Source organism: Egretta garzetta, unplaced genomic scaffold (genome assembly GCF_000687185.1).
Source record: "Egretta garzetta isolate BGI_Z169 unplaced genomic scaffold, ASM68718v1 scaffold117, whole genome shotgun sequence".
NCBI lineage: Eukaryota > Metazoa > Chordata > Aves > Pelecaniformes > Ardeidae > Egretta > Egretta garzetta.
In genome coordinates, this window is record NW_009260479.1 from 4,256,114 (window position 1) to 4,276,433 (window position 20,320).

General features: G+C 38.9%; 1 protein-coding gene across 1 annotated transcript in view; it reads right to left on the minus strand.

Annotated features, from left to right (window-relative positions):
- The window catches only part of KMT2C (lysine methyltransferase 2C), a gene marked incomplete at its 5' end in the record, with an annotated part of 219,835 nt that overhangs the window by 151,660 nt on the left and 47,855 nt on the right, over positions 1-20,320 (minus strand). The window contains 1 exon segment of the mRNA XM_035899644.1: positions 1,602-1,690. Coding sequence (XP_035755537.1) covers positions 1,602-1,690 — 89 coding nt within the window.

Here is a 20,320-nt window from a genome sequence, read left to right on the forward strand (position 1 = left end):
TTAAAATTAATTTAAAATTTACAAAACTTACCACCCTCTGCTGATCTAAGACTGTTTGTAGCATGTGGAACAGGAAGAGTAATAAATGGAATATAGGACACAATTAGAACTAGCCTTCCTTTCCCCTACTGTTTTTCTACAGACAACTACACCAGACAACTGCTACAACTTTTTCACTTTCAACTTTAACAACTGGTAATTACCTGCTTGTAGAAGCTGGAAAAGACCATCCAAGTTCACTACCACCAGCAGCTTATTACCAGATGCAGAAAAACAATGGACAGAATAAAACGATGAAACATCTTTGTATTAAGCTTTGATCTAGACTCCCTCCACAAACCAGTAACACTTAAATTCAACACAAGATGTGACTAAATACCCATGACACTCCCCAAAGCCGAGAGTCTTGAGCATAAAGCCTTTGCCACCATTCACCAGCTAGCAAGTAAGAAGCAGACGACCAGTCAAAGCTCATCCTCCATCCAACTTGAGAATTCCAGCCTCCTCTTTTATAACTTTCACTACTGCAACCATATTCTTGTATGGTCTATGTAAGGTATTGCTGCAAAACGGCTCTATGGAGAACAAGTAGAAGACCTCAAAAGGAATCTACGCTAAGCACAGATTCTTGTCTTCATCTTTAAGGACTTCACAACTCTACCTCCCTTACTTAGCAGCTATGAGAGTAATTCAACAACTCCCTTAACTCAGCCAGCATTTCCACACCACTGCTGCCCTGACCAGAGCTTCTGCTGTTAGGTGTCTCTACATTTCTTTCCACTTTGCTCATTACACATATAGGGCCACCTAATTACATTTATAAGCCCTTACGTCTCAATGCATTTTTAAGGCTTATTTGTGTTCAAGCCGACAAACTCCCGCCAGTTGGCCACGGCTTCATCCTTCCTGGCAAGTTTCACCCTTCTACGCATATTCAGTCCCTGGTTAAAAACAGGCAAATGGCTACAGACATGTGCCTGGCAAAGACATGACAGTTCTTCACCATGGCCTTTATCTTGTGTGTTAGCTCATCTGCCTGTCTCTTTAGACCCTTAACCTGCCAGAACAGAAATCACAAACTGTTACAACAGTACTCGATCCAGTACAATGAGATCCCTCTGGTAATGGAAGCGTTTGGGTACTATCAAAACAAATATTTACAAAAGCAAGAACGGAGATTTATCTTGTTTCTAGGAAGCAGTAACATTTGGTTAGCCCCGTTATCCCTTTGGTATATAATCTGCTGGAGTTAGCTGAAGATACAGGTCAATAAGTAATACTGTATTTTGGCAGGTATTCTAAAAATAGCTACCACTTCAGAGCTTTTTTTTTTTTGTTAGATACAGACTTGCAAAACCAGAAAAGACATAGCTACGCTATGAAGGCATTCCAATTAGACTATCTAAAAGCAACAGGTTCAAATAGCTTTAGTTGATATAGGTTTAAATAATATAGGGTTTTTTTTCTTTTATATCTGCCCAAATGCACATCTCATACCACAGAATTAAAGAAATATTTCTTGTCTACCAAAGTCCCACATAATTAAATGCATTTCTGAGAAAAGCAATAACCAGACAGCATCAACACTATACTCTCATTACCTGTTTCCACAGTGTTTTCTGTTTCTGCTGCCTCCAAACCATCCATACTGTCTTCATCCTCCACTGCAGTTTTTCCTCTACTCCGAGGCCTGCAAACGTAAGAGAAAACTCTTTTTAAAAAACTGAAAGATTTAAATAATTTCATTTTGAGGGATAAATGTCAACATTAAAATATTTAACATTTAAGCTAACCCGTTATTTGTCTTGTACAAACCAGAAGTTTCCTCCCCTTTTTTCCTGTTCTAGGTAACGTTCTCAACAACGTACACTTGAATCAGCAGTTGGCCTCCTTAAGTTTTTCTGATTATTATTACCAAAAACAAAAAAATACAGTAAAAAACTTGTACTGGTGAAAAAATACAATAAATCAGCAAGATTTTAAGATAATGAGCATCCTGTTTGCTCCACATAGGAGGTAACTATAGATAAGATAGGAGAGATCAGAATCCAGTCTGGCCAGTAGTTACATACACTATAAAACAGATACTAATCCATCCAGGGCATCCTCGGAAGAAATTTCTATAGAATAATAATGATGCTAAAGCAATTAAATTGAAACACGTATTATTTTCAGTGAAATAATATTTTGACACATAAATAAGATGTTATGAGAGATGACTAGATCACATCACTTTAAAAAAAAGTCATCCCACGAGGACAGAACATCAAAACCAAAACACCTGGCAGATTTGCTTCAATTTCAACCAAGGTCTGACGGAAAGCAGGCAGGTTTGTGCCACAAATTCCAGCCTTTTCTCCCTGCCTGGCTTTTCAGCAACTAACGTGGTGGGCTGTTGAGAAGCCCAAGCATCCAGATTCCCAGCTGTTCAGCAGCCCATTTGAAAGGGAGCCAAGAGCTTGGCACCTCGCCTCCCAAATTTTCAGGCTACTTGGCAACCTGCCTGGCGTGCTGACGGAAAGCCTGGGAGACCCTGGGAGCTTCTGATTCCAAGTACACAAATTCTGAGCAGTTTGGGGCATCTTGGCGGTTCCAACATCCCAGAGCTCCCAGGCAACCATTCACCCAACCAACATGCCTTGAATTGGGATGCCACGCGGGCCAGCACACGGGCACCCCGCTTGTCCCCCCCACAACAAAACTGCTCCAGTTCCTCTTTCACAGAGGATTCTGAAACGTTTGGGTTTAGTTCAATATCGAGGGGACAAGGTGGTTTGGTTTCGGGGTGGGTTTTGTGTTGGTTTGGGTTTTTTGGTTGGTTTTTTTGTTTTGTTTTGGTTTTTTTGAAGTGATTAATCATTCCAAAACCAGCATTTCCCTTTTTTGTACAGCTTATTGTAATACTTAAACCTATCCAAACTATTTCTGCACAGCTTATTGTAATACTTAAATCTATCCAAACTATTTCTGCAGAACTAGATCTGCTAAATCAGCTATAAAACAAACTCTATCATGCAATGCCTTTGGTTCTCATGGATCAAAGGAGAACATGCAGAGAACTGGAGCCACCTTTTGAGTCTACACGTGTGGCTCTCCTGCTAGAAGAGGAGAGACTGTCTTGGACTACCTAACAAGATCCCTTCGAATTGTGTTGGGAACAGTTTAAGAATTAAAATGAGGCTCAAACCAAAGCAGGAAACAAACCATTCAATTTACAAAGGAATTGGCAGGGGGAAAGGAAAGCAAAAAGAGATGAAGGACAGAAGACTTCTCTTGGCATCTCTAAGAAATTTGTTTGGAACGATGCTGCAAAACATGGGCGCAGTGGCAACCCTAGGGATACACGGGATGCATAAGCAGTGCCGGCAAACATATAACACAGAAAATACATAACAGCCTTCTTAAATGAGATGGAAGCCAGCATCCCCCCCTTCAGTTACTTGCCACTCCATGAGCTTCCAGTGTAGTTTCTTTAAACCCACATTTCATAAATATTTAAACCAGAATAAACTGCACAGTGACCAGAAGAAACTGTCTTACACTCCACCCTTCAGCCACCATGTCAGCCCATCCACGCACTCAGCGATCGGTGGGCTGGCTGGAAGGTGGACACGTGTTTTGGAAGTGGGAAGGAGACATGAATGTTTCTCTCAGTAGCATCTGAGATCGTCACATGGATTTATTCCCATCCATAATGGAGAGCAAGGAGCAGAGCAAATGGAACATCACACTCACTGGATAGAGTAGGCTTTTCCAGCAAGATTGAGATACAGCAAGAAAAAGGTATCACGCTTCCGACACTCAGAAAAACAATGCAGCTGGTAAGAAAACGAGCATTTAAGCATTACATTTCTTGTAGTTCTTCACAACATCCCAGCACATCAGCCAGCACCAAATGAACAGATGGGAACGCAGGTAAGCGAAATCATTTCCCTTGGTGCAGGAATGACCAACAGCTTTACAGAGCACAACCAGCTAAGAACAGGACTTACTTCTAAATCCTATCCCAATTATTCTTCTACCAACGTAACCGTCTGCAGCACAAAGTTACAAGTTTGTACTAAAGCAGGATTACTTCGAAATCATCACAAACGTAAACGATAATTCTGCTTTCTTCACAAGTACCCCAATTGCAGTGTTCTCCAACACAGCCCTGTAGGTGAAGGTCACTGGATAGTGGAAGATGATGATTGTTTATGTTTATTTAATAATTTACATATAGCTTTAGATTTTCTATTAAAACTATGTTCCATGTATTAAGCACCGAAGTACCTTGCAAAGTCTTTTTAAACATTTTGTTTAAACAAGAGCAGTATTCACTCCTTGAACTCCCTACTGTATTTTAGCAACCTATTTAACACTAAGGAAAATCAGAGGAGTCAATTAATTAAACATAATTGCTTCTTTCAGCAGAAGATATAACCACGTCTCGTGTTTTCTCAACGTTCCCTTCCCCCAAATACTCTACAGAAAGCCTTCATAATGCCATGCAGGTTTTAACTGAAACTGAAGAAGGGGGGGAAAAAATACTGGACTGTAGGATTACCTTATTTTTGCTAGTTACATTCATTTTGCAATCATCAGAAGAGATTTTATAGCCTATAAATTTATGTTTGACTTAAGAGAAAAAAATAATTCAAGTCACAAAACAGTGAAATATACACTGTACTGACAACTACAATTTAATGTTTCCACAGCAAGCGCCATTTGAGAAGGCCATAGAGCACACCTAAGCATTGCAACTGACATTTGTAATAAGAATGGATTTGTTTACATTAAGTTTGTACATTTTATGTAACAGTTTTATGCATAAAGCTTTTGGCTGGTTTGCATAAAACTAGACTTTTCCACCGACAAACCATGTAAATTTTTTATTTTTCTATTTACTTATTCCACTCGCCCTTAAATAAAAGTGGGAAAAACAACCTTTGCTCTGTTCTCCTCCTGAGAGTTGACTGTTTCTTCTGAAGTTCATCCTTCTGAAGGAGGATGCAAAAAGGCTGCAGGGGCAAGACAGCAGCGGGGCCAGCTTTTGCTGCCTTAAAACAATTATGGAACGACCCTTCCCCTTCGCTCACAGACAGTACCGAACCGCAACTGCCATACTGAACATTACAACCTCAATTCTGCTGCAGATCTCAAAGCTCAATCCCAAACTTTCTTACTAGGAGGAGTAACTACATCATGCTTTTATTGCAGAAACCCCATCAGCTCGCGACGGCAGAAGCACCGAACACAGATGAGCCCCATCTCCTCCAGCTTACAAACCAAGAACAAAATGTACAGGCAGAGCCTGACCGATACGGACTCTACAAGAAAACAACAATAAATATTAGTCACTACCACAGGCAGCGGGCTTGGTACGCAGGCTGAACTGCTGCCAAGGCTTCTGCGACTGGTTTTCTTGCTTGCCTTTTTCCAACAACGGAGTTCAATTTAAAAGGAAAAAACAAAACCGCATCTATCTACATTTAAAAGAACGGATCCACTGAGAGAAACAGACCTTAAGCGTTTAAAGCACACTCAGCATTTCATTAAATGAAGTCAACAAAGGACAAAACTACACTTTTTACATATATAGGACTCCAGTTGAATATAACTACCGTCTACAATAATTTTACTCATATTTGCATAAAATGGAGTCATTTATCAAAATCCTTTGTGACTCACTCCTAAATTTGTTATCAATTAGCTTTCTTAGCTAATGCCTTTCATTAATCTCCATCTTTAAATACACCATAGTAAACAAAAATCTTGTAATTCTTCTCTGGTTAAGCAACAAATTAAATGTAGCCCACAGGAAAAAGAGCCCAGAAAAACCTTTTGCAGGGCTCAGCAGAGCATCAGGTGCTCCCCCTGCGCTGGGGGAAAGCCTCGCCGACTCGGCTAACACAGGAGGATCACCAGGCACCCGAGAGGCTTCTGCTGAACTGCATGGATGCACAACGCTGGGAGAAAATGGAAAAGTGTCTTATTCACCTGCCAGCATTCAGATACTACTTCTTGCAGTCTTTTTTTCCTTTTTTTAAATGCATGACTTTTTTTGCATGTTTGGGGTTTGAGCTTTTTTGTTTGGGTTTTGGTTTTTTTGGGTTTTTTGTGTTTTTTGTTGTTTTTTTTTTTTTTTTTAAGGTGACAGCAATAGCACCGCAACCTGACAGGTACAATCTAAGTCAAAAGCACATCTTGGATTTTACTCGTTCTTTCCACAAAGTGATCAGTAACGAGGCCATGGGCCAACATCTCCTGGAACCACATGAAATAACTGACAAAGCTACTATCCTCAGATGCCTGTCACTGCCAGGCTGCTGGTTTATGATTACCCAGAAGTTATTGCCAGGCACCAGTTTCTGCAAGTTCCCCGCAAGTTGCTACCAACAAAACTGGGTGACAATTTGTTCAGGCCATCCAGGGAAGCTACCTTACTAATCCAGTGTGTTCTGTTTCAGGTTCGTGAGAATGTGTCCAGATGAACCACTCAAGTTTCCCTCTCTTTCCCAAATGCCAAAACCTCTAGATTGTTCAGGGGAGAAACTACCTCCCTTCCTACGCTTTGCAAACTGCTGCGCACAATGATGGTACTAAATATATAAAACAGGGCCAATAACCTTAAAAAGCAGTGTAACATCTGGGATACAGTAACATCCTAAACCAGCACAGATGTCTTGTTAAATGAACATCTGTCCACAGCCTTACCCTGGAAGACGGTACAGGAATGATTTATAAAAAGGTTCAATTAGTGCTGCCATCAGCACGGCTAGTAACGGATTCATGTTCACACGACAGTTTCACAAGTGAAAGCTGTGGCAGTCTTTTCAAGAATCTTTTTCACAGGTGTGCAAAAGCACACGCTCCCACCATTGCTGAACCATACGGCGCAAGCGCAGCTGTAAAAGTTTAACCGTGCTTAAGTACAAGCTAGGATTACCCACGGTTGAGCTAGTAGCCCCATGCAAAGGGAACCACAGCAAGCAAGCAAGAATCAATTCACAGGAATACCTACAAGGAAAGGGGTTTTTTCCCCCCTCTCTGAACACTACTTCTCACTGTAGTCTTTATTACTTATAGAAGTTGAGAAAATTCTGTGTCCAAGTCTGGATAAAATGAACAATATGGCTCTGGAAGCCATGCAGATGCCAGCTAGCTAGAATAATTTCAATAGCTCTAAATGCTAACAAGCCTAAAATGAAAAACTCACTATCGAATTGACTCCAGCTTCAAACTGCTTCAGATTTAGAAGATTGATTCTTAAGAGGACTTTTGAATTGAGCCATCAGTAACAGGTGAAAATATTTTCTGTGCTTGCCTTCCACAGCGCACAGTGCAAAAAAGAGCTGAACATGTACTTTCTTCCTATCTACTTCTTACATTAGATATGTATATATTAAAGGCAGAAGGACCCCAATGTATGGAAAAGATGTGCAACAGAAACATCACAGGTGCTGCAAAGATGAAAAAAAGCTGACCTTTTAGGGACAGAGAGAAGTGAAAAACTGTAGGAAACAGTTTTTGTTTAACATCAACAGAACCAGACTTGCTACACTCTCATTATAGAACTTGCTCAACCTTCAGTTTCATTATTAGAAGAGTTCAAAAATATATTCAATATTGCCTATCAGTCTTTTGGTACAATCAAAGAAAAGTGTGTATCTTAATACTTCTGTTTTATAAAGCAGAATAATCTTTTCATAAATTACTACATCGAAGAGAAGTGACCAGCTTACATTTAACACCAGAACATTGCAACTTCCCATCTTATGTCTCCTTTAACCAGTAATGATCTAAAAGACATTATTCTTTCACTCAGGCTGTAATACGTTCAGAGCTGAAACTTTCTTTACATCTGTATTTTACAGTTACCTCAGAGAGCACTAAGCACCTGAAATAAAAAAAAAAATATAGCCTTTGAGATCAGGGATGTCTGAGAAAAAGCATAAAAGGCATCCAGCCTCTGCTTGGCAATTCTTATCTAAACTTTTCCAGTATTTCCCTGTGAAAGGGAGATTTGTCAAAGATTTCCTACACTACTCAAAGAAATGCAAATAGGAGTCTTTTAAAGATTATTTGTACTCAATGTCATAGATGCATCTTTGTTTTCATTCAAGAGTAAATCCACTGTTGACAAAAAGTAAGCTAATGGAAGAGAAACCCACTGATGAACGCAAAGCTCTTGAAGAAAAAAGGCTGTCCTAAAACAGGTTTGGAGTAAAATATCACATGTCAAAACAAATTTGCATTGCACAGTTCTAACAACAATTTAAAGGTCAAATGAATTAGTGCTTTTAAGTAAAAGTGAAGTTTGGGTTATCTGTATTTTCAACTTCAACTGTTCTTGCATAGTCACCTGTACTACGCGAGCTCTCAGGCCAATACTGGAGCAAAATTGCTTTCCATGGGAGACCGGGAAAAAGGCAAATACGATGTCCTGCCGGCAGGCACTCGTCAGAACTGTCTACCCGAATCAAAGAGGCATAATTACTGTTAACAGGAATGTCATCTCACTGCTGGAAAATCTTAATCTCAACTCAATTCTGCAGAAGGCCACCAGAACCAGAAGCCTGAAGCTACACCCTGTTGGGTGGTGAGGCTGGTCTGGTCAAAGCGACTGTCTTCAGCATTTTCTCTGTTCTTCCCTGAAGTTACAGTTATTCAGTTTGAGTCTGGAACTGCTCTTTTAAAACATAAAGCAGATGAAGGCTATCCTAGCTGAAACAGAGCCTTACTAACAAGACTATGAAATCTTCTTCCCAACTTGTTACCCATAAGATCCTCAGTGGATCTAGGAGGATTCATTATCAGTAACAGTCACATAAAATAATAAACTTCTCACATGAACCATGAAGTCACACCTCTGCTACAGCCAGTTACAGACTGAAATATTGAGGCTCGGGCTACTGCACTGCAACATACTTCTGCATTATCTTTTTGTGACACCATTACATAAGAAAATCTGAGTTTGATGTTAAAAGCATGAAGCCAGGTTGCCTGACCTACATGTATGGACTGTTTAGGTCTGGAGGCATTTTGAGTAACAGAGTGAGAAATCATAAAAAAGGCTTTCAGATCTTTCAGCTTTCTTTTTACTTTCCAAACTCTTTAGACATCTATAAATTCTGTAAGCAAAAATTAATTTTAGTGAAATACCTGTCACGTTAACTCAGCAAGATACAGCATCAAAAACTGCTACAAGTTCTTATTTCTCAAGAACTACCTTCCCCGACAGCCTCACTGTCTGACTCACAGTTCATTGTTTTAGTTCTGTAACACAAAACACATTACATGCAGACCTTAACCATTGCACAGTTCAGAAATAATTATATTACAAAAAAAATTCTGATGCAATTACAACCTTCTGACACATTATGTATTTGCAGTTTTGCACAAAGTACGTCCCCTACACATTTGTTACCAATGCACTTAGCCATGTTCACTATCAAAATGATACAAAACAACATACCAGATTTTCAGCACTATTTTTTAAAACCTTTTCTGGAGCCAAATTAGACAAATCTTTGGGAGCACCAGCAGCTACAGGCAGAGACATCTGCATGTTTCCAACCCCAGCTAGTTCTGCATAGCTACCTGGCTCCAGACTTGGTGATGGCCGCATTCTTATGACTCCTCTGGACAACAGTTCATGTGAGGCTCTTCAATGAATTTGCTGAGCAATGCTTATCAAGACCACTGAATGATTTCACATGCTCTATTTTCTACAGACAAGGAGAATGAAATGGCAACCCTTAACAGTTGAGAGACCACTGGCATTGTCAAAAAACACAAATCTTCTAACCTTTGCAAGAGTTTCACATGTGCACCTGCACCATCAAACGCTGTGCTTGTTCACACTTCTCCTTCCTTTAAGTAAACAGAACTGCATCAAAATACGCTACTGCACCAAACACTGGTTCTTCTTGCTGGGTAGCATAAGCATCCACTTGCCTCAGAACAAAAGATTCATTTCTCCATGACGACGGCTAGGGGAAGTTTTAACTCCTCCAATCTTTAGACAGCCATGATGCCCAAGATTTTTTACCCACAACAAGCTCTTGCCTTTTTTAAGAATTAAGAATTATCCGGCTACTTGCTCCTTCATTTGTTGCAGGGTTTGCCTGCTACTCTCTCCTGAATAAAGGTGGCAATCCAATAGTAAGGACTGTAATTCTCATGTCTGGGGATTTCAAGATCCCATACACAAAATTCAGCGGAGCTGAGTCATCATGCATGAGAAACAGCTGCCAAGTACTTGGAACTTGGTGGAAGTTTCGGTCGCTGTGAACAGATTTTTGTGATTTTAGCACCATTAATTAAGAGTCATTTTCAAAGATTTCCTTTTGAAACTTTGCAGTCTGCCGGAGTCTTACCACAGTACGATTGTGAAGATTCTTTCAAAATGCATTTGTCTGCTTACGTTAAATATTCTCACTGGATCCATTAAGGGCAGGTGCAGACTGTGCCGCCTGCCGTAAGACCGAGCCACACACAGCGCAGGCATACAAACAACCAAATGACCTAGCACTGAAGTTTTTACTAAAAAATTGGGTTTGTACCCAGCAAGTACAGTCTGCATACAATGACCATAAAAAGCTCTAATTGTTGCTTTTACTCATCGTTAATTCACAGTTAAGGTAATCAAAAAACAATGTGAATATTCAACTCTCACCTATTATATCAATTTCTCGAAACGACACTGTTTTGAGAGGTTTCCAGATCTTACATCTATCAAAATGCATCAGTCAACTCAGAATATCTCATGCTTTCCCATCGAATAAAGCTCAGCATCTTTTGTCTCTAATCAGTTTTACTCATATCTTTAGACCTAACCGCAAACACAAGCCTTCCCGTGGACTATATGGAAAATAATTCCATTCGCTCTTATGCTTTTGAAATATTTCTGATCCTACCAGTATCACCAAACAATTCCACCTGTCTGTCCCTCAGACGGGTGTTACAGGATTCCCTGAGAAAGGCGTCCGTCCTCCAATTCCACCTGAGCTTCTGTTTACAAAGGGCGATGAACAACCCAGGGCGATGAACAACCCAGGGCGATGAACAACCCAGGGCGATGGTACCACTCTATGTCCTTACTGCTTTCCCCAACGTGTACGTAAGCTTAAACTAGAAGGATCAAGACATGAAAAGAACGGCAATACCCAAAATGATGTAAACAACCTGCTTTTACGCAAGGTGCTGACCTAGAACACATTAGGTAGAATGTTCTTAATAATACCCAAATTAATTGGTGGCACGTAAGAAAAGTAGTTCTTGCATGTTAACTACAGTTTGTCATTACCAATCTAAAATGGATTTAGACAAGAAAAAAATCACAACAGAAACGAATGTCATATCACCACGTATCTTTTCCATCTGTTAGCACCCTTAGCGCTCCTTATAAAGAAATGCATTTTTATTTCAGATAATGTCAACAAGTATTATGAAATATTTTTCTTTCGATAAATTTGCTAAACCTAAGAAAGCCAAAGGGAAAAAAACACAAGATCTGCTTGCTAATTAAAAATCCATTAAAACTTATTCAGAAGGCTTGGAAAACCTCAGAAGAATAAAAATAGACCTGCAAAGCAAATAGGCAGTGTAATCAGATGGGTGTCAGTGTACACTCACATGAATAGCTTTTCTTTTACCAAAATTGTTTTCAAACTAGAAGTAAATCCTAAAAGCCAGATCATGGAAACTATTTTTATACCAGAGTAAATAAAACTCTGGAAATACTATTGTGAAATATAAATAACAATAAAAGTAGCACAATAAGCAATGCTCCAAAGCCCAGTCGCAACTAATACAAGTCTTCAAACACGTTTAAAAGCATCCGTACAAACAGACATAATCAATCTTTAGGGGCATGGATAAGGCAGAAACGCTGCATCTATCCAAACAAAACTATCCAAACACTTTTTTTCCATCCCTGAAGGGGATTTTTCTAACCTAGAGACACAAATTTGCCTTCTGACAATTACAGGTAAGTTATGAACAGCCCTAAATAATTATAATAGAGAACTTCTGATCTTTTGTTTAAAGGACTGTTTAGTTACCGTCTTTATTTGGGACAATGATCATTGCTGTACACCAATGTTCTCAAACATTCACCTCTTTTTATTTGAGACCACTACAAACCATACCAAGCTACTTTCTCCATTTTTTCTCCATGCCAGTCTTCTGTCCATTGAGATTAAATATATAAATTCATAGTATTTTTTTAAACTGTTATTCTCTCATTTCTTTAATATGCTTTTAAAGAAAAACCTGAAAAAAAAAGGTAAGTTAATAAACAGATGGGTTTCCCAGCACTTGATGCTAGAGGAGTTCTACTACCCGATCATCTCCTCCACAACCCCAGCCTGAGACGAGATCAGGCCATGACAGAAGCGCTACCAGGAGAATGAGCAACTGCTCAGCCTACGTCATACGATACAGGTCAGAGTTATAAACAAAACCGTATCTGTGTCACACGATAGGGGCACGTATCCAGCGCACCTTGTTACAGCAGCTACTACAATGGAAGTCATCCAAGAGGACCAACTGATACCTCCAGGTCAAGTTCCTTCAAGGCCATCATCCAAGGACACACAGGCAGTAAGCTTACTCCATTTACTGCACTTGCAAGTTGCACAAGGTCCTCAAATTCTGTGACTTCACTCTAGTTCCACAGATATCCTCATTTTAAACAGGATAGTAAGTGTGGTTTTAAGGTAATAGGAAATTAATTCTCAAAATTTATGTTCAGTATGGAGAAAAAGGCCAAAATGTTCAAGATTCAAACATGCTAACCAGAAGATGTTGAAATAATGTTACAACAAAGTTAAATTAACACAGAATGAATTTATACCCAGCTAAACACAGCTGATTTTCATCCAGATCAGTTATTCTATTTCATGTTGTGGAGGTCCACAAACATTTGTGCTGGAAGCAGCAAGGGAGACAAGCAGTGATAGGAAAGAGTAGCTAGAGGAGGAGGAGAGGGAATAAAGCGACTGAAGCTTCTCTGGGTGCTTATAAGCAATGCTGTCTTAAAGCATTTGGAAATTACAATCTGAATCACTCACTTCGTAACTTTTTCAGAAGCCACCAGAAAAACAAGTAACGAAGATAATCAGACATTCTACAGGCGCTGATTTATAATGGGACTATTTGTATATTCACCTAATCTTTTCTGAGCATAGCCCTTCTGGAATGACAGCTTCTTAAGATATTTATACTTTTATTTTAGCTTGCTTTTTACATATACACATATGCTTCTAATTAACATTTACAGCATGCAAGCTCAGTTCTACTCACCAGACCACACAGCCTCGAAAATTGTCTTAAACCTTTCAGAAGTTACTTTCAGGTATCAAAAGCTGGCAGAGCAGTTCCGTAACAGCTATACTTGCAACCACTTGAGAAGACGAGGGAAGCACATACGGCAAGCTGTAATTTACATCAGCGCTACAGCGACTCAGATGTACCCAACTACTTTCTTGGTATCACGACTGGACAGAACATGGGTGCGTTCACAGCTTGGCCACATATAAATTTCAGCAGTAAAACCATTAGGTTTTTGTTACAGTATTACTTCTGCATAACTGATTTGGGGTTTTTTGCTCTATTTTTGCATGTCGAAATTTCTCCTTGAAGTACCTGAAAGCCTTCATGATGACAGAATAATTATAATTGAGGTATATTGCGCCCTCAGAATCTTAGAAATCGTTTGTATTTTGCAATCAATGTATTAAAGAATACATTTGAAAAGAGCCTTTGACCACAAAGATGTTCAACATTTATTATTACACCAGCCATGAAAAAGCTGCTACAGAGAGAGCTATCAAAACAGACGTCCGACTGCTCACAGACTCACCGGATACAATGCCAGTATTATTATCCACGCAAGTCTAATATCCATAAATATCACTCAATAACCATAACTGATTGAAGCCCATCTTTCAGAGAGCCACTCACTTTGCCATACCCTCTGTCGTTTGTTCCTCCCTAAGAATTCGTGCTCATTTGCTACGTGAACTTCTGTGGTTTCAGTTTTCAACCGCTGGCTCCTGTTGTACCTTTTCCTCTTACATTAGGGAACCCTTAAGAACTCAGTATTTTCTCTGCTGGAGACATTATCTGCCGTAATCAAGCTACTACTTAGTTTTAGGGTTTGGATTCCACACTCTCCCATAACCTAACAGACTAAGCACCTTTACCTTTCTCACCAAATTTTTCTCCAAGCTTTCTACAGTCTTTGGTCCGCTTCGTGACTTTTTGCCAATGTTCCGGTCTTTCGGTTGTTATCTGAATAATGGATACCGGAATCACATTAAAATGGCAACAGCCAATCTCCCAGTCTCTGCCATAAACAGAGCCTCAGACCACAGCCACAAACATCCCACACTCTAAACCTATTTTCAGAAATGCTCCTTTCCAGCCTGTAGCCCCATCCCTACACCTCTACACCTCTACCCTACACCACGGTGACACCATCCCTCTCCTTATTCTGAAGAGCATTTTCTTTAACTGTGCTTAATCCGAATCCCACGTTTGCTTCTTCCCTGTGCTCATCCACATCACTCCATATACAGATTTCAACAGCAGTAATTGTTATTGACCAATAACCAGACTTTATTACTGCAGGATCACCCAAAAAACAAATGAAGGCAATGACAGCTCCCAAAGACAACAAACTGCTTTGTCAGCCAGCCCTCAACCCAATTACTGTAGGTTTTATTCCACTGGATAATTTAAACAAATGGTTTTAATCAGAATATAAAACACTGTTAGGCCCAGCAGCTTTTAAAGAAAACCATTTACATTACATCTTTATAGAAAACTATGGATAAAAGATCACATCAGGTGACCCAATATCTACATCAAAAGTAACTTCTAAAACTCACATGGTAGGTAAAAGAAAGGAACAAAAGGGAAGGAGTAAGAAAAAAAACCACGAAACTTAAAGAGTTCCTGCCTCTAAAGAATGTAGTAAATATTTTTATTTCCAAAAAAAAAAAAAATAAAGTTTGAAGCTACCAATTTGCCACACCTCTTCATTTTTGCATATTTAACCACTGAGGCACGTATGATAGCCATCCCAACAGCAAGGGACTTGCCCTCCCAAGAAGTCACACCTTCCACATCCTCTTGATTTCAGTGGGAACCATGGGATTTCACCGGGAACCATGGGATTTCACTGTCTCACAGAAGCAAGCAGCATGTACTTCAATATACTCTTGTAGCATAATAAAATATTCTACTGAAATTACGGGATCTAAAAAACAATGACTTTATTGCGTCTTACAACTTTTTCACTGTAAAATTCAACTCCAAGGTAGTAATTGGCAGGGACAAAATTATGTAGCAATTAGGGCATGACAGCAAAAGCAAACAAGAACTGAAAATGGGTTCGACACTTCTGGTAACAAGCAGGTAATTATCGCAGCAGCTTGAAAGGGGCATAATCAACCAAACTGACATCATCCCTCCCACATAATAAAATGTGAAATCCCTTTACGTGCAGCGTAGCTCTTACACACAGCTGGTAAATGCTGCTAGTCTAGTCTCGATGTCTGTGTCTGCAGAGCAGCTGAGGTTACATGTGGGACGCTTCAACAGTGGATAATTTTATTTATTTATTTAGAATGATGATAACTATTACATGTTTTCATCCATTGTGGACTACAGAGATTATTTCTAGAAAGGGTATTTTATGTAAATGCCTTCTCTTCTCTCAGTATAACTTTGTTTTCAAAGTTCCTATAGAAAAAGAAAATGCCTGCCTAAAAGGCAGTTACTATTACTCTGCCTACAAGATAAAAAGGTGTAATATTTTTTAGTATAAAAACAGAAAGTTGCTGGTTTAAATGTACTCAACTCTTAACTACTAGAGTTTACCAACATTCCCCCCACCCCAACACATTTTATTTAAACTTTGGTGTGAGCATTAACTGTTGTCTCAAAGCAGCACTGTCCTGTGGTCGTGCCTGTTCCTCACGTCAACAGAAAGTCCAGCGGCACCACAAATGGTAACGCATTCAGCTTTAGAACATATCTGAGGTAATTAAAACACATTCATTTATCTGCTGCCTGTTTTCAGCATTATTTTACTGCACGATTCTTACTCTTATCGGTGCAGTGTTTGGAAAACCCATCAGCCCCAACTGACTCAACAGCAGTTGTTTCATCTGTTAGAGGAGGTTGGGGGGAACCACCTTCTCCTTTTCCTTTATTTTGTATATCCCTAACCTATGTTCCTCCCCATTTTCCCTCTCCTTGTGTTGACAAATCCATTTACCTCCATACTGTCTGTCAATACCATTAGCTTGCTGCTTCCACCTTCTTCCAGCTCATTAACAGCAGCGAGGCTGAACCAGACTCTAATCCCTACAGTCTGCCATTAACTATTTCTATCCAGCTCCAATCTTTTAGATGGGTTTCCTTCCTTGTTTCTTGGATACAAGCGATTTCAAACGCACTGGAACTGCAGCTCAATCTGTATTGATTTTTCAAGTGAAATTTCCACAAAACATTTACAGAGTACCTGTACCTGTAATTTTTTTAACTGTGCTGCAACTACCATAAGTAAAATACATGAATTATTAATACTTATTTTCTCATCTTTAAAAGCTCAGCACTAACACATCACAACATGAATTCTTTAGACACCTGTTATCATGGGCAATCTCGGTTTTTTACCTTTTTGTTGTTGTTATCTTGAGCAATCTATTTTTTGCACCAAGTTCTCACAAAGATAACCCAAAGCTGGGTTCCTGCATCTCAACTTTTCAAAGTACTAAGGTCATCTAAAATAACATCATTAATTTCAAAATTTAAATTTGATTGAGTGTGTAGCCTAGGCGTGGCGTGCCTTGACTTGCAGAAGGTTTGGTTTACGGGCAAGTAAAACAGACATAGGCACAACAGGAGCTATTTAATTGCTGACTATATGTTACTGACATGATAAAGATGTGAACACTATGCCAAATCCTGTCTTTTTTCTGTGTAACTGAAGCATTTAAAAACTTAAATTACTTACAAAGGTTAAAACTGGACAAGATTGAAAATTTTATCAAGAACCCTGTTAACTAGAAAAAAAGTTGGAAAAGCACAATTTTACCAATGTAAAACTGTACCACAGAAAGTAAAAGGAAACTTTGACCCTGAAGCTAAAAAAAAAAAAAAAAAACAAACCAAAAAAAAACCCCAAATATTTTGTTTTTAAACCAATTGCTATCGAAGAGGCCTCTTCCTCTTAAGCACATTGCTTCTGTGAACGCTCTGATTCTACTGTGAGAACCTACAAATAGAGAAAAATCACTTTATACGTAACACTTCAAAAAGCCAGCATGGGTCAACGCAAAACTAACAGGGCTTGGACAATGGTCAAATATTCACCTGAAGTAACACCTAAGTCGCACGTACCCTTTACAAATTGAGGTTATACTGTCACAAGCGAGTTGGCAGCCAGGATCTCCACGCAGGCATGCTAGCGGTTGCACTGGCAGAGGAACAGGGCTGAGCAGCTGCAATAAAAGGCGACTGCCTCAGTCGCTGCTGCCAGCAGAACAGATCTCTGGAATCGTGGCCTTAAATGCCCTGTAAATATAAAGCTAACTAGAAAGTTTCCATTGCTAACGAAACATGGGTACGTAAATTACCAGGGAACAGTTCCTCAGAAGCGATGAGGTGGGAAACCTTCAATAACCACCTTTTCTTCTCCACGTATCTTGGTTCTGTTTCAATGACAGATTACACTATAAATACCTTTTTACTGCAAACTTAAGAAGTTATAATGGCATCCGGGCTCTGCAGCATTCAGCATATTGGAAAATGGATGTTCTAGGATACTTTAATTCTCAAGACTTGGGAGAAAATCTAAGATACTCGGAAAATTCAGGTGCCAACGTTCTGTCCTACAAGCTGCAAAACAAGCACATGAAGTCATCTCAGAGAGGAACAAATACTGGCTTTCCTCTTTGCATCTGGATCCTACAGTAAAAGGTAACATGGTTGGTTCAATGTCCCCAGGGGAAACCTTCATCTGAACAGCTGTAAACCATGTATTGTTGGAAGAAGTACAGTATTTCGAAGTAGAGCTCCTCCCAGTAAGAGCTCTGAGAGGATGCCAGGTAAGCATAAAATTACACCAAAATTTTACCTTCTCTATAGACACAGCCACACCCCAACGCCTTATTTTCTTATATCCAATTCTATGGGCCAATTTTGTAGATACGTTGAGGGTTTACCTCTTCCAAAAATGAAACCCAAAGTTGAGGTTTAGCTTCCTTTGAAAAATAAAAAAAACCCCTAGGGCTTCAGTCTCACTAGACACACCCCATATTAGCATGATTCAACATTTAAGTTATTGTAGAATAACACGAAGTTGGTAACACACAGCATAAGACCTTCAACTTAAAAAAAAACACACCACAGAAAAAGCGTGCTACCATTAAAAATCATTGCTCAGCAATGTCACAGAACTAATCCTAACCTTAAATTAAAAACTATCACCAAATATCAACTTTATTAGCTAAATACATTCCTGTTGTATTTCTTTCTACTTTCAAATTAAACAAAAGAACTGTGTAAGTGCTTAGCCTTGGATGTGCATAGCAAAATAAACATGCTAATAAAAACACAAGTCCAAGAGCCGGACTCAAAACTATCACACTGGCATGTGCGATGCTGGATAATTAACCTAGGTACTTTCTCAAGAACTGTCCAAAAGCCCTTCTGTCTTTTATGCTTTCTGTTATCAGTATTTAGAGAATTGGGATTAAAAGCCTATACAATTCTAAATTATTATGGAAGCAGGTTTTTTTATTCTGGCTGAAAAACTACAAAACCTGAAGACTTCTTCATGAATTCTTCTTCTGAAGAATTCTGTTCTTTTTTTTTTTCCAAGTTTCCTTGGCCAGAAATTTCATATTCAGGTTCATTCAAAAGAAATCACAAAAATTAAAACTTGAATTTAATACCTAATTAATATCTATACCATCACTGCTACAAGGCATAAAAGAATCCATCAATGGCTTTGATTTTTTTTAAATTAATTATACCACGGTCTACAAAATGTACTGCTGAAGAATGAATCAGTGGAAAAAAAAAAACTGAAAAACTTGACACATTCCTAAAAATCTCAGACAAAAATAAGTTTTCTAGCCTATTTCACCAGCTGCAAACTTCAGTCTCTGCTGCCCCGCACACACTTGAACATCGTACGTACTGGGTTTCGCATCTTTAGGAAAAAACATGGGCAAAATACAATGCTGATCTGATACGTCACTGATGAACATCTTAAATACCAAGAAAGGTTTCTGCTTCTTTTTATCAAGCAGCTGGTCTGAGTGAGGACAGCAACTACTGATGTGCTTAACATAAGAAAAAACTTTAATTTTGTAAGATACTTGTTTCTTAAGAGACACAACAGAAACTACCAAGGCCAACCAGTTCTTCTACGTAACAACTGTATCAAAAGGAAATGTACTTAAAGTAAGTGTGACTCAGATAAGCAGCTACTACGGATTTACAACAGGGATCCTGTTTCAATAAAGCAAAATGAGTTCCAGTATTCTCCTACAACCAGATTTTTAATACTTGCATTAAAGCTAAGGAAAACAGTCGAGCTCCTATTACACACTTCTAAAAATAAATTCATAGAAGAAATACATCTGAAGCCACATCTTAAAAAAACTAAAAAACAACAAACTACTTAGAAATTTTCATTCTGTTATTCAGGAAGACCTAAGAATGCCAAAATATTTTAAACACAATAATAGAAAGTCAAGATTTAAGCCACATTAGAAAACCCTCCCCTAAAGCTTCCCATTATTGCTGTACTTCTTAAGGCAGAGTTTCATGACAAAAATACTTTTTTTGTGCGGCAGAGACATACAAAAGGATTCTTCGGGATGCCAAACACTTTCAGAACTCTCTAGTGATGACTCATCCTGTTATGTATACAAAGCTTTCATTTAAAAAAAAAAAAAAAAAAGTCAGTTGGCATCATTACAAATCCTCAGTTAGCAATCTTCAACTTACTGTTATTTCTTGTACAAAGTATTCTAAACACTCTGCAATAAAAGTATTCTGGTATGCTAATTTTGGGGAGGAAAACGTGCAACTTAACTTGAATGGCCTTTCTTACACAAAGAGTTTCTACGCTAGTTCACAAAGTGCTCCAAGATGGCCTCGAATACAATTTTTAGCTAGACAGAAATTCTTTGTTGCTCCATGTCAGTTCCTTGCCAGTTGCGCTGATCAACTATTTTGCCAAAACAAGAAAAGTAAGTCTTTCAAAATGAGTCTTGATGCGTGTAAGAAAAAGAATCACTTCTGAAAA